The sequence below is a fragment of the Pan troglodytes genome, chromosome 7 (assembly GCF_028858775.2).
Source record: "Pan troglodytes isolate AG18354 chromosome 7, NHGRI_mPanTro3-v2.0_pri, whole genome shotgun sequence".
Taxonomy (NCBI): Eukaryota; Metazoa; Chordata; class Mammalia; order Primates; family Hominidae; genus Pan; species Pan troglodytes.
Genome location: NC_072405.2, coordinates 93,498,324 through 93,514,511, shown reverse-complemented (window position 1 = coordinate 93,514,511; position 16,188 = coordinate 93,498,324). Strand labels below are relative to the sequence as shown.

At 35.3% G+C, this 16,188-nt stretch overlaps 1 protein-coding gene across 34 annotated transcripts in view; it reads right to left on the bottom strand.

The window, feature by feature from the left end:
- Positions 1-16,188, bottom strand: part of RALYL (RALY RNA binding protein like) — a 730,553-nt gene that overhangs the window by 58,768 nt on the left and 655,597 nt on the right. For all 34 annotated transcript variants that reach the window (XM_054656850.2, XM_063817226.1, XM_016959617.4 and 31 more), the window contains 2 exons: positions 12,456-12,503; positions 384-541 (listed from right to left, as the gene is read on the bottom strand). In XM_054656850.2, the coding sequence (XP_054512825.1) occupies positions 384-541; positions 12,456-12,503 (206 nt within the window). The remainder of the gene's footprint in view (positions 1-383; positions 542-12,455; positions 12,504-16,188) is intronic.

Sequence of the window (16,188 nt, the reverse complement as noted above, 5' to 3'; positions counted from 1 at the left end):
TAATTTTGTATGTTTCTCTGAAAAGACAGTTTATACACTCCCTTTGGAAGTAAAATTATTTCTTCATTAAAAGCAACATATTATATTTCAGTACTTTAATATATCACAAGCTAAGCCAAGAGCACAGTGTTATTTGCTCTGATAAAATACTTTTCCAATTGGTCCTGGATTTTTGTTAGACATTTTTGTGTTTGTCTCCCCTACTGCAACACAGTATGGTGGAAAGCAGAGACCATTTTTTATCCATCTTATGATTTTCTAACACTTTATACATAGCAGGCCCTTCATAACTATCTGGTTAATTTATTGAATATAGGCATTCGTGCAATGATAGTTAATCCCTCCCCTCTTTAAAGAGAAATAAAATGAAGGACATTACTTACATTTAGAACCTGTTGACCCACTGGCAGTAGATCTCGATCCACCTTTCATGGAAAAGACTCCTTTCCCCCTGCGAGTCGTTGTGACTGCCACTCTGGGACGCTTCAGCGGAATTACTGCACGGGGAGGTGGAGGCACACGCCCGTGGTAATCAAATAACCTTTACAAAACACAAATGGGACTGAGAGTTGGTTTGATGCCCGAGAGTTCTATCAAATATGTGAAATGTTGAACAGAATGTCCTGGTAGAAAATTTCAATAAATGTTTTCTTTCTGCTGCTGTTCTCTAATATTCAGATGCAGGTATTTATTGGCAGATTTAATTTTCACTAAGAAAATAGGATGCTAATATAGTCTATGCTTTCTGGACTTTAGAGTGTGACCTCCAAGAGGAACTCATTTGTAAGGTATGAAAGGACAAGGAGCTTTGCTCCAACAGTACCATGCAATTTATTGAAATTATGCTGACCTTCATTCCTAAATATATTTCTTTGCTTGGTAAAACAGATTTACACTTCTTATGAACAGAAATATTCCTCTTACACATCAAACACTTATTAGCACATTAGTTTAAAAGAGGAAAAGATCTTGCAGAACAGGAACAAAGAAATAAAATTACTGTTCAAACAGTAAACAGCCCAGCAAGATAAAAAGTAAAACCAGCTTCAAGAAAACAGCTATGAGAGACAAATCAATATGGTGCTTCAGCTCACTTTAAGCATCTTTTCAGTAACAAAGGCTCCTCTGATTGCAGACAAAAGGAGACAGTTTGAATGACATGAAGCTAGCATGAGGATAAAACTGTTGACTACTTACGGTGGGAAATATTTATCAAGATATCTTTTAATTATTCTGACCATTTGCTAGATTTGCAAATTGAGACTAGAGATATTTTATAGTTAGATATTACAAGCATATTTAACAAAAAAATCAATAAAACTTAAAACCTTTGCCGAAAAGTGAAAAATGATATTCACCACAATCAATTAATTTCCATTAAACAATGAAAGGAATCAAGGTATAAGGGTTAACTCATTTATAAAAATATATAATTCATAGATTCAGAAGCTTCATATTATTTGTACTGCATCCACATATACAACAAATTTTTATATGACAGCACATTTGAGTAACCTAAAAGGTCAATGAAAAAATACTGGGATACATTTCCTCATTTTCATGACTATTTTCCAGTGAACTAGACATGTAATTACATTATTCACTATAAAGAAAATAGCATTATTGACTTAGAATTATGATTGTTACATATTTTATTGTGACAGAATAAAATATTGGATTACATTCTTATAATTACTTTAAAACAGTCAATAAAAACAATCTAATATGAAAGTCAGAAATGAGAAACTAGAATGGGAAGAAAATAAAAAAAACAAGTTCTATAATAGGTTAATTCATAAAATTACATCTTGTTTATACATACAGATGAAAATGTGATCATCTATTTTTAGGAAATAATATATGAAATATAATAAAAGTTAAGATAGACTGGTTTCCAAATATTCACTTAGAGACATTTAAAACTATTATACTGTGAGGTGAGGGAAGCACAAAAAGCACTATTAAACCAAATTTAAAGCAAAATTCCTTAGTATTAAGAATATCTCCTACATTAGAGACTTAGGGTATTCGAAAATGATTTAGAACATGCTGGGGAAAAAACTAAGAGATATCTGGAAAGGAAAAGAAATGAAATGAGACAGAGTTCAAGAGAGGTGCCATCTTCTGTGACTAAGCAAAGTCCATTAGAGCTGAAGAACAGCTAGCAAAGAACAGGTCATGGATGTCAACACATAATAGTTTACTTCAAAGAGCACAGGCAGGATGAGGCTGAAAAGGGTTATGAATATCATCCATACCACTAGGGGCTTGAGAATCAAAAGGGTCAGCTAGACCTGCCCCTCATTTCAATCACAAAACAAGATCTACATTAGTTATTTATAAGTTGAATTCACAGAGCACCTTAAGTCAGTGAACCAAAATACAAAGGCACTTTGCATGAGCTATAACACCCAAAACTATTGAGCGAAAAGAAAATATGACAATTGACTGATCTCTTCTAGAGTAGAAGTTGCTGCTTGAAATGAAAGGCAAGCTCTTTTAGCAGGACCATTTCCCTAGGACACCAATGTGTAGTTTTACAGGTTCATTAAACAAGCCAATCTATAAACTGGGTTAAGAAAATCTCTAAAACACAATCAAAATATATAATGATGTAAGAGTGCTATAGTAAAAATACAGGCCAAGTAAAGTTCACTATATTCACTGCTACTTTAATTGCAATGTAATTTAATACTACTTTTATAGGAAACAAAAATGTTTATCAATATTTCTATTGCTTCCCCCAGCCAAGGATTACCAAACCTCCAACGGTGGCATGGCCTGATCTTATGCTGAGAAAGAGCCATACTTGCTCACTGTATTTATGATATGCTTTTAGTATGGGGCATACATTTTAGTAATATACTTAGTACTTTACTAAACAACTTTCCTTTGGTATAAATTCCTATGGTGAGTGGCCTGTTCTCTGAATATTTTGGTGAGCTACTTCAAAGGAAAATGACTATTTTTCTTTCTCTCTCTCTTGTTTTTTTGAGACAGAGTGTCACTCTGTCACCCAGGCTGGAGACCAGTGTTGTGACCTCACTGCAACCTCTGCCTCCTGGGCTTAAGCAATTCTCCCACCTCAGCCTCCCAAGTAGCTGGGACTACTGCATGCCACCGTGCCCGGCTAAATTTTTTTGTAGAGATAGCATTTTGCCATATTGCCCAGGCTGGTCTCGAACTCTTGGACTGAAGTGATCTGCCCAACTTGGGCTCCTAAAATACTGGGATTATAGGCATGAGCCACCAAGCCTGGCTGGATGACTTTCACCAAGGTATTGGGTAACGTTTTACCAATTCTTTCTTCCACTTTGATGGGATGTTGGGCAGCATCAGGACTTAACTATTTTAATGTGATAGGTCATTCACAAAACAAAATTGGGAATGCGTGAGGCAGGAGAATAGGGTCTGGAGGCAGGGAACCTAAGGCTGTTTCATGCTGACTTCCTAGAACTAAATAAAAAGGAAAACCCCACCTTTCTACGCCCAAGTAACAAAAGGACCAGAGGCTACTCCCTTTGCGCCCCTCCTCATCCTGCCACCTTTTTCTGCATGGCCGATGAAAAATTGAAAGTACCTCTGATTGGTCCCCTCCTGCAACCAATCGGACTGATTGTGGGCCACTACTTAATATACATAGGGCCAAGCAACCAATGGGAAACCTGTAGAGAATATTTAAACCCCAGAAAATTCTGTCACCAGGCTCTTGAGCCCTTATGCTCGGTTGGCTCCCACCCTGTGGAGTGTACTTTCATTTTCCACAAACCTCTGCTTTTGTTACTTCATTCTTTCCTTCCTTTGTTTGTGCGTTTTGCCCAATTATTTGTTCAAGAACCTGGACATCCTCCACCAGTAACATGGGCTAACACGAGGGCATAATTTTTAATTTTACAACTTTTAATGGACCTGAAGACTTTCTTAATTTTCATTGGGCACTCTTGAGTCAATTAGAAATAAAAGAAGGGAAGACTGGATGTTGTCCTAATGTACAAAAACATAAGAAGACAAGGATAGAAAGCGGGGAAGGCTTTCTGGGATTGCAAGATGGGATATAGGGGTTCTTCAAAATCTAGAGGGAAGTAGGTGAAAGGCAGCCCAAGAAAGACAGGTATTGGCCTTCTCATCAGAATTCGGCCTACAGTAAATCAAAGAAATTTTACCTTTATGAAATATTAGATTGGCAAATAGTATTGAGACTAAGGAACTAGTTCATTTAAGATTGTAGACTGACAGCAGAAATGGCAATCCAGCAGAATTAAATGGAATCTAAATCTCCAGGCTAGTGAAAAGCTTTAATTTTTTTCCTTCCTCTTGTTTTTCTTGTTCCTTACCCTTTGGAGTTATATTTCCACTCCTTTCCTTTAATAGCTCTTAATTTTCCCTAATATTTCTTGGTCAGGATAATTTTCTCCCAAATACTTACTCATCAAATAGATAATGGTTTATAATGAAGCCAAACATATAATAATAATTCTTTCCTCAAGGTCCATTTTACAGTGAAAACTCTAAAACACCTGCTGTCAAGTAATAAATTTAAAAAATTCAGTCCGATTTTAATAAAACCAACTCATGGAGAAAATTTGAGAATTTAATTTCTTTATTTAATAAACGTTTCTATTTTCTATGTACCCTTTTCTTATTTTGCCTTTTAATGCTTTAAATAATATCTGACATATGTAACTTTATTAGCTAGCAAAAGCTAAAAACTGGTAATATTAATTTTAATAGTAGTTTATTTGATAAAATAGACAACTTTTCTCTAGGAAGAATAAGGACATTTGATTTCATCTACTGTTCTTAAACAATAATTGTTTTTGGACAAAGGTAATTTAATTTAAAAACTAAGTGCCTTTTGGACAAAGATATATTAACAAAGCAAACATTATTTTAAGTGTCTTTTTTAAAAAAGAGCTTGTTATTATTAAGCTTTAGCAATAATAAAGTAACATTTTGGAAAAAAAAAGTACATAAAAAAACTACAACTCTAAGTCTCTGACCCCAGAACAACTACTATAATCCTTTAATCTTTTTTATAAGCATCCATATTTTTCACATAATTGAAAACATAATATATGTACAGTCATGTATTCTAGCTCATTCTCTTTGGTTTATATTAAAAACATTTCTCAGGCCTGTTAAATGGTCTTCGTAATGTTTATTTTAATGGCTGTGGGGCATTTTCTCAGGTAGATACACCACATTCTAATAAATCATTACCTGATGGCTAAACTTCTGACTTGATGCTTATATTTTACTGTCAACAAACGTGGTTTAAAACACAAGAAAAGAAACTGCAAAATGTAATATGTGTGTTGTATTTTATTACTGAATATTAAAATTTCATTTTAGATTAGTAGTAACTTCAAACATTTTCTGGTATTTACCTGTTTCTTTCTAAATTGCCCTCATGAAAACAATTCTTCTTTTTCCCTGTTCATGAGTCAAAACTTATAGTTACTAAGTAGTTGATGCTAACAAAAATATTTGGTCTTCCCTAGGGGGCTAAAATTTCTGGGCTACCCAGAGGCAAAACCTGAGAACAAATTCAGGGCCATATTCTCACCAGGACCTTTCAGTAGCTCTACAAAGATCAATAACCAGAGGACCAGAGAAGATCTTGCTTCATGTCTTGATTCAATCTCCAGCCTTCCTTTTCATTATGCTTAACTTTGACAGATGTATAGTATATAAAACCAAAGTAAGGTGCCTATTCATTTCTAAGAAGGGATAGATTTGAAATCTACACAAATAATTCTTATAGGCTGGTAGTGTATCTGTTCCCTGTACTGTTTAAACTACTCAAAATTCATAAACTCTGCCTATAATTTCTACTCTGACTTCAAATAAATCTTTGGTTACAGTTGAATCAGAAAATAATTTTAAAAGGCACACTCTACCTGAGACCAGTAAATGAGTAAATTCCATTGCTCTTTTTTGTTATTAAATTTTCCAAGGTTTTCTGTGAAGTTCTCTCCTTGGATCACACGGAAATACTTCTTGAACATGCTTTTAAAGGCAAGTTGATTGCAATCTTGAATGATCTCTTTTGCAATATTTTGATTCTAATACAGTCTGTATTTTATCTAACATTGCTAACTGTACATTTTGTATACAGCTTTGTGTAATTAAAAAGTTAATAAATTCAAATGGTGTTGTGGGGTTATAAGCCACTAAAACGATTTTCTCATTTAATTCTTGTAATTCTCTAAGGTCAGTAGTGTTAAGCCATTTTGCCCATGAAGGAAACTGGCACAAAAAAGAGATGACTTCTCCAAGCTTAACCAGTCAACACATGTGCATCTAGTCCTGAAATTCATGTCTTCTGACTCCAAATAATACCATTTGTCAAGTGTACCATGCTGTTATTTTCAAACATTTCAAATGGAATACCATACTACCAGAGGATAGTTCAAATTTGCATAACAAAACATTGTTTCTTGTTAATATGTTTTCCAATATTCATGAATATATATTGTGCTCTCTAATCAACTATCTGAAACAACTGTAACTTAGTGTTCTTGCGTTAACTGCAAATCTAGTAGTTTCTTGGATCAATTAACACAAAATCAAAATGGTTCCAGAATTGAACAATGCCTATTTTGGATCATTTAAAATGTATATGTGTTTTACATAGAGGTAAAACACCTGTGGCATTTGTTTTTCTCTATTAATAAAAGTCTCCTTATCACTGGAAATTATAAACTGATCAGTGCTTTTCCTAGTATTATTGAAAAAAGAGGTTGGATTTAGACAGCCAACATTGCAGAAGTTAAAAACTTTCCCTAGGGAGATTAAATATAATTTTAGGTATACATCTCCTTTTACTTTGTTAGAGTATAAATACTTACATTTAATGTATTAACATACAATGTCCTACATTTAGAGTCATACATGGACCTTTAAAAGAAAACGCCATTCAATGCTGTAAATTATTGGGCAATGCTTTGTGTAAAAGAGAAAAGATAAGAATTTAGAATAACCACTCATCTACTCTTTAATGATACTCTTCATGATCCCTGAAACCATGAATAGACAGGTCAATGAATCACAGTAAGGTGGAACATTGTGTAAAGAAGTTTTCTAAGCTAAAACTATCTAAGGGTTGGAAACCTTCAATCACATTAGAGTCTCCAAACCTGGCAGAAATAGTATGACAATATAATGTGGACATATGTCAGTTATTAAGCTATTGTTTCTTGGTTTCAGACCTACCCTTAGCCACAGATGATGGGTTTGGAACTCCGAAAACCACGCTTCTGGAGGTGAGGGTTAGGGTTGGGGTTGGGCAGCTAGCTCCCTGCTGGGCTCAGCCAATAAAGGACCTAAGAAAGAGACTGCAAGGTTGGAGCAAGAAAAAGGGACCTGCTCCTTCTTGTTTTGCTTTTTATTTGTGTTTTGGCTTCCTGCTCTTTTCAGCATTACCCCAATCTAGTTTCTTCATCCTGGCAACAACAATTCATTCCAGTAGCATCAGCAGAATCCAGTCTGAGTAATTTTGCAACACTTGGAGAACAGCCACTCCACGTTCCCTCAAAGACTCCAGCACCTGTCAGCCCATATCCCCATCTCAGAGATTTGGGTGTCAGCACCACATGTTCTCCTTGTGGACTCAGACACAGCAGCACCATCTGAACAGAATCTCCTATGCATAGTTTCAGCTCTGGTAGGCTCTTTTTCTACAGCAATTTCTGAGACCCCAAATCTTCCTTTGTTTCTCCAGCCCTAGAGCTTCCTGCAGTCGCTAACTCCAGTATATCACAGTGTTGTCTTTTTGCGTTTTCAGTTCTTTAATACCGAGTTAACGAGTTTCTATATGCAATTAGCCCTGTTATATGTAAGTAGTGTAATTTCTGTTTTCATGACCTAAACAAGCAGCATGGGGTTAACAGAAACAGCTGAGCGCTCTCTGCAGGCAAGTGTGATCAGCTGCAGCTGGAATGCTTTGGGGGAGTAGGAGAGGGAAAACTGGGAAAACAGAATAATCCAGAGATGTCCCAAATAAGCTATTATGGAAGACAAACTGACCAACCAGTTTGTTTCTCAGTTATATGGACACTGCTGTATGAATGTCAATATGAGAAATACATCTACCATTATTTTTTTTTCTTTTTCTTTCTTTTTCTTTTCTTTTTTTTTTTTTTTTTTAAGACAGAGTTTTGCTCTGTCCCCAGGCTGGAGTGCAGTGGCACGATCTCGGCTCACTGCAACCTCCGCCTCCTGGGTTCAAGCAATTCTCCTGCCTCAGCCTCCTGAGTAGCTGGTGTTACAGGTGCCCACCACCACACCTGGCTAATTTTTGTATTTTTGGTAGAGATGGGGTTTTACCATGTTGGCCAGGCTGGTCTCAAACTCCCCACTGCAGGTGATCCGTCTGCCTCGGCCTCCCAAAGTGCTGGGATCAGGCGTGAGCCACCGCGCCTGGCCCCATTATTGTTAATGGTTACTGTTAACTGTTAATACTAGCTAATGTTGATTAAGCACTAAAAAATACCAGGCATAATGCTGATCATTATGTTACCTCATTTAATTCTTAGAATGATTTCATGAATTAGGAATTAATTTCATGCTCACCTCCCAGAGGACATAACAGATTTTGTGATATTAACTAACTTGTCCAAGTTTGCACCTCTGCTAAAAGAGAGAGAAAAAGAAAACACAAATGCAAGAAGACTGTAACTTATGAGAAATGACTGTGGATTAGTAGTGACTCTGTAAGCTATGTATCTTGTCCAGCCTCTCCATTCTGTTTTTATTTCATGGTATTCTATGTTTATAGGGAACTCTTGAGTATATCCACTAGTGGCAGATGCTTATGTCTTTCTTAGCCAAGTGCCAAAAATGGAAAATAAACTAATGAGAGCACAGACTGCTCAGACAGTCTGTTAACAATACAACCATACTGATCTATTTCACACTTATATGCCAAACAGATTGTACATAAAACAAATAAATGATTTTGAAAATTGTTCATACTGTAGCTAAGTTCTTGTATAGTAGAGAGTCACCTGAAAGCTACAGCCTGTCTAATTATTTGACTATTTAAGGCTCTTGTTCTTTGGCAAGTAAGATGGAACTATTGATTATCTATCTATCTATCTGTCGATCTATCTCCATCCATCCATCTATCACCGATCTAATCTAATGATTTTATTGAGCTAACATTTCTAAATAGTAAAATGCAAATCCTGGCTTCCTTTTAAAGATGAGAAAACTGAAAACCTGACTTGCCTAAAGTTACAAGGCTAGTTACCATGTCAGAGGCATTCAAACCAGAGCGACTCCATCTTGAGTGAGGGCTAGGAAGAATGAGGCTGGGACTTGCTGGGCTGCATTCCCAGGAGGTTAGTTATTTATTCCTAGCTTCTAGATGTTTATGGTTAAGAGAACAGATTAATAATGTTTACTAAACAGACCCAGGCCCAGGAATGTCTTGATATCTCCATATCTTGAGAACAAAAGCATTCCTAATTTTGCTTTAAAGATAGTCATATTGATTCTTGCAAAATGCAGTAATTAGAAAAATGTATCCTTTATCACAAACCCTTGTAGTAGAGCACAACTCCCCATGGTTTTTGTTGTTGTTGTTGTTGTCCTATGTATAAACAAGCATTGTACCTAGGGCAGGCGCGTCCTTCCTCTTACTTTTGGGAATACTGGGAATACTCTACTCTGTCTATGGAGTAGCTATAGTTTCACCACCTTTCTTTCTTAATAAACTTGCTTTTGTGCTGTGGACTCGCCCTGACTTATTTCTTGCAAGACCCAAGAACCCTCTCTTGGGGTCTGAATTGGGACCCCTTTCCGGTAACAACCAGAACTTGGGTCTCCTACGGTGTAGAGTAAAACTCCATGTTAGGTGGAAATTCTTTAAATGTATAAGGAAGTCATATGATAGAAAATAAAAGATGCTAAAATGGTTTTATATAGACAGAGTATAAGACAATGTATATTAATTGAAAACTTTATTCGTAGCAAGTGAAAAAATAGCTATAGTAGAAAATGTCTTTAAACTTGTCAAAAAGTAACATTTTCAAATAGTATAAAAACAGTCTAGATATCCTTCCTTAATAGTAAATGGGATTATTTTAATGCTGCCAGATATTTGCATCACTTTTAGAGTAAGTTATGTTTCTTAATATTTAAAATATATTTTATAGAAATTATAAAATGCTTTGAGAAAATCATTCTTAAAAATTATTGTTTTGTCAGAAAAGGATAACTAGTGAAATAAGTTGCTTAATTCAGTAGTTTGAGCATTGCAGCAATGAAGTTACAGTTGTGGGTCTGATTCTCAAGTAGGAATCGCATAGCTCCATAGGCTGATATTGCCCTCCCCATTGTGCATATTCACATAGTTGGTTATTGAATCTAAATTGGATGCCTAGATTATGATCATAGTTCTGTCACTAATTAGCTTGGTGACCTTGGGAAAATGACTGTGTCTCTAAATCTAAGGAGATGAATTAATAATACAGAGTATCCACTATGTGTGAGGTTTACTGATAGTCCCCAAGGATACAAAGATAAGCAAAACTGAACATTGTTCAGGTGGGGGAAGGAAGACAGACATGAATCAAACACTGCAGAAAGAAATATAGCAATAGAAATTAGGAGAGGTGCTGTGAAGTAACAGTGCTGGGTGCTGAGCGAGAGGAACAGAGGAACCTAATTTAATCTGTGAGGGATGTTCATGCTGAGATCTGAAAGATGAGGAGTCAAGTGAACCAGGTAGTGTAGGGAGGTATGAGGAGATGGAACAACACAGAGAAAGGACCTGAGGCAGGAAGAAACATGGAATTCTTGTGGAACTTACAAAAGGCCCTAGAGGCTGGAGCATAGAGAATAAGACCCTTTCAAGGATCACAGTTACTTCCTCTTTAAAACATCTATTGAAAAATTTTTTCTAAGTTTGCATTTTTATACAGTACCTAAGGTTTTTTTTTGTTGTTTGCATAATACTCATAATTAAAGGCTTAAAATATATTTACCTCATTTTTTAATCCAGTAATCTATCTATATATAGTTGATCCTCATCTCTGATATGCATAAGTTTCAGTTACTGATATTAGTTAAATAACACCAGTTCTCCGACAACACAAATTTTAGTTACTACAACATATAAACGGTAAGTAATTTAATAAAGTCCAAACTTTGCTTCTAGCTTTTCCACAAATAAATGCATAAATAATAAATGTGCATGATAATAACAATGATCACTAATCACATTCCATCTTTCAAAGTCTGTCAATGTTTTTTTTGCTGTTCATTGATTATTCACTTCACTCACTTGTTTCAGATCATTAATTGTAATGCTTCCTTATCTCTCAGTGATAAAACGTGGCATTTTGCAAAATTGAATAATCAAAAGAAATAATTGATCAAAGATGAAAATGCAGCAAAGAATCGAAGAGTGATAATACTAGATGTGAAACTCAAATTAAATGTAAATGAAATTACAGAAGAAATAGCTCACTATAGGGATACTGATACTCCTCTACTCAAGAGACTCTAGGTATGGAGTCAGAGGAACTTAGTAAAGGCAAACTTATCGACATAAGTGAGGAAAGTGGATGTGATGTGATGAAACGTATAAAGCTATGGAGGGGAAGTGACCCTGGCAAGAGAATCACACATTGAAAGAACTCTCAGAGATAGTTCACAACATTGATAGAATGTCAAAGCTAATTCAACCTTAGAGAGGAGTATCCAACAAGGGATAAAACAGATGCCTACTCCATATCCTGTCCTGAGTTAGGAAATGAGAAGGCATGCACTGTTTCAACTACTTTTGATAAGTGTTCTTTACAAAGAACTAAAACACCTTAATTCTTAATATTTTATTGTTTTAAATTATAGTATACTAAATAACAATTAACTTTACTATAGTTTCCCGTTAGTTTATAGAGAAGAGAATAAAAGTTGTTAATGTTTTGACAAACATGTTTAAGATCATGAGACAATCCTGTTTTTTCCTCATTGGATGGTTTCATCTTGCATCATCACCTTTATGGCCTCCTACTGTCCTGCAAAGCAGGAACAATCTGTAAATTTTACAGACTCTACCCAATATAGCATTTTCAATGTTTTATTATGGACTTTAGAAGGTTGGAGTTATTTTTCTGAGTTTTCAAACTCTTGATCTTGAAGGATTCTAAATCAACAAATGACTTGGCAGATAATATTAGTTAATTAAATCTTTAGGATTTTATCTAAGTATTAGACACCAAATCTTAGGTTTGAGCACCTCCAAAGTCCTAAAATTCCAAGATCCACTGTACTCAAGTAAGTATAATGAAAATATAAAAATCTGTATATTTTGTTGGGATTTAGTATTTTAAACTATAATAATATTGTTTTAAATACCATAATTAAGAGCACCCATGAATAAAATGTACAAAATGGTTAAAAGATAATTTAAGTCATAAGAAAACAAGGATGAAAAATTCACATACCGATTGTAGAAATCATCTCTGTAGTAATCATAGTCAAAGACATAACCGCTAAAGAGGGAAACAAAAAAATTAGTTGGCATTTGTTTCAATGACATTAATTTTACTATTAACTTATGATGTTATAGCATAAAATTTGTTACTTTTAAAATATTTATTTTTCAATATAATTATGCATCCAAAGGACCTTCCAAGATAATGTCCAATTTGATATAATGTCATGCCAAATTATTATTACATGTTTGACAATGTAGAGACTGATAATGGTGTGGTTTGGAATGAAAATCAGAACAGGTAGCAAAATAAATACGTTAAAACTTTTCGGGCGCCTGTAGTCCCAGCTACACGGGAGGCTGAAGCAGGAGAATGGCATGAACCTGGGAGGCGGAGCTTGCAGTGAGCCAAGATCGCGCCACTGCACTCCAGCCTGGGCGACACAGAGCGAGACTCCGTCTCAAAAAAAAAAAAAAAACAAAAAAAAAACAAAAAACTTTTAATTAGGTATGAATGAAGACCATAGTTTTTCATCTCAGACAAGATAATCATATAGTTGTCCCTTCTTTCTGAGGTAATATAATTATCCCTTCTTCGTAAGGTATGTACAATGAGGCTACATAATGAACAAAAGGTATTGAAATAAGATAAATGGAAAGGTTTAATAACCCATTCATTATAGAAATGGTGAATAGAAATGTGGTTCCTTGGAAATTCAGGATTTTTTAATTCTAAAACTATGGATTCAATACTTTAAATAGAGAAAAATTAGAAAAATAACTGGCTGTCTTACCAACAATACCTTAATATTTTAGTATATTTAAATATGAATTAGTAAATGCATTTCAGAGATAACAGTATTACGACTAAGCTCCCTAAAAGAATATATTTTAAAAAGTCACCTCCATCCACTTGCCTTGTTGTTTGAATTTACGAAGCACTTTATATGCATTTCAATTACAGTCATCAAAACAACTCTGTTGGACAGCATAACCTGAAGAAACTAAGGTGCAACAGACCTAAGTGACTTGCTCAAATTTGCATTCCTACTAGGTGACAGAGCTGGGATTTAAGGGAAAGTTTTCTGATTTCACAAGTGGGGTCATTTTGACAACATCTCGCAACACTCCCCAACCTGGAAGAAGTCTTAATGTGATGATGAATGGAGTAACTGTACCACAGGGGAGTAATTTAAAACAAAAGTTTACTTACTCATTTCCTTTTTATTGTGGCAAAACATACATAACTCCATATTTACTATTCTAATCTTTTTAAAGTTTATGATTCAGTGGCGTTAAGTACATTCACAAAATTGTACAAACATTGCCACTACCCATTTCAATAACCTTATCATCAACCTAAACAGAAACTTTGTACTCATTAAACAATAACTTCCCATTCCTGCCTCTCCAGCCTCTGTCATTAATACAAATACAAATCATACAATCATATAGTCATGCAATATTTGTTCTTTTGTGTTTGGCTTATTTTACTTAGCATAATATTTTCAAAGTTTATCCATGTAGTATGTATCAGAATTTCATTCCTTTTTGAGGATGAACAATATTCCATTGGGATGAGATATATACATATATATATATACACATACACATATATATACACACACATATATATACGTGCACACACACACAATATTTAAAAGTATTACTCCAATAGAATATTATTAAAATATATGTAAATATTATCTATATCACCCCTATAGATATATATGTATACTGACACACATATCACTTTTTCTTTACCCATTCATCTGTTGATAGACACTTGGTTGTTTCCACATCTTGGCCATTATGAATAGTGTTTCTATGAGCACTGGTGCAAAAGTGTCTGATTCCCTGATTTCATCTCTTTTAGGTATATACCTAGAAGTGGAATTGCTCGGTCATATGGTAATTCTATGTTTAACGTTTTGAGAAACTACTATATAATGGAGGAATAATTTTATATTTCCAAATAAATTTAACAGACCTTTACTTTGTAACTATTCTTATGTTAACTGAAATAATCTTATTAAGATGGGCTTGTTATTTTGGCTTTAAGGATAGATTTATTTATAGCTCCTCATGCTCTTACATAGAGGGTGAAAAATCCTGATCTAAGAGCAGACCTAATCCATGAAGGTAAAGTCTGCCTCCAGTTCTGTCAAATGGAACACATGGTGTTTGGGTTCAGGTGCTGAAATATAAAGTAAGAACTTACTCCATTTGAGCATCTGGATGGAAGACTGAGCATTGTATGGCTAGAGCAATGCTGTATCCATCTATGCAAACCAAGGGGACAATGAGACCACTGCCTAAAGTGTAAGAAGGAAATAGCCACTTTTGTCTGGCAGTCACGGATTATTAAAATAATAATGGTTTTTGCTTTAGTTTATTCTAATAGTATAGATACAACTGTGACATTGAGTTGAGGGATGCTAAAGCCCACCTATTGGCTACCATCAAACCCTAAGTTGTAAATGTCACCTCAGGAGATCAGAACAAGAGGGCTAACTAGATGCAGCCAGAAAGTGCCTGTCTCACCAAGAGACACCAAAATGTGGACTAAACCTACATACTTAAAGCAGATCTTTTGAGAGAAAACACTGAGAGTCAACAGAGAGGTGACACAGTAACTGAGGCTGAAGATGGAGGAAGCTGGGGACCCTGCATGGGGATGCCAAGTGCCAGGACTAATTCCCAGCCCTGAATGGCTATTAAGGAAGGCTGAGTGAAGTGACTGTGGGGCAAACCACTTTCGCCACAGACCTCTGGGATCCTAGCTATAAGAGATGCCATGATCCCCACAGACATTTGAATTGGCAGGGGAATCTGCTCAGAAAATAGGCAGAGGTGGAGCTCCTGTCTGGGCAGAGCCCAAGGGATTTTGTGTAGGGGGCAGCGGCAGCAAGACATGGCCACAGGTGCCCATCTTCCAAGACTTTCCACTAAACTGGTAGACGAAGAAATTAGAAAACTCCCGAACTAACAGTCTAATACAGTATATGGGGGAATTAGAAAAACAAGAGCAAATTAACCCCGAAGTTAGCAGAAGAAAAAAATAGCCAAAAGTGGAGCAGAACTGAATGAAACCAAGATGTGAAAATCTACACAAAAGATCAATAAAACCAAAAGTTGGCTCTCTAAATAAAAAAACAAGATCAGTGACACAGATAACATTACAATCAATCCCACAGAAACACAAAAGATCCTCAGAAACTATTATGAACACTGCTATGTACACAAAATAGGAAATCTAGAGAAAATGGATAAATTCCTTGAAACACAACCTCTCATAATTGAACCAGGAAGAAACTGAAAACCTGAACAGACCAGTAACAAGTTCTGAAATGGGATCCATAATACAAAACCTACCAATCAATAAAAGCTCATGATCAGATGTATTCACAGCTGAATTCTACCAGACAAATAAAAAAGAGTTGTTACCAATCCAACTGAAACTATTCCAAAAAAATCAAGGAGGAGAGACTTCTCTCTAACTCACTCTATGAAGTCAGCATCATCCTAACACCAAAATCTGGCAAAGAAAAATAATACACAAAAATCAGTAGCATTTCTATATACCAATAACATTTAAAGTGAGAGCCAAATCAAGAATGCAATCCCATTCACAATAGCCACAAACAAAAATAAAATACCCAGGAATTGATTTAACCAAGGAGGTGAAAGATCTCTACAAGGAGAACTACAAAACACTGCTCAAAGAAATCACAACATAAAAT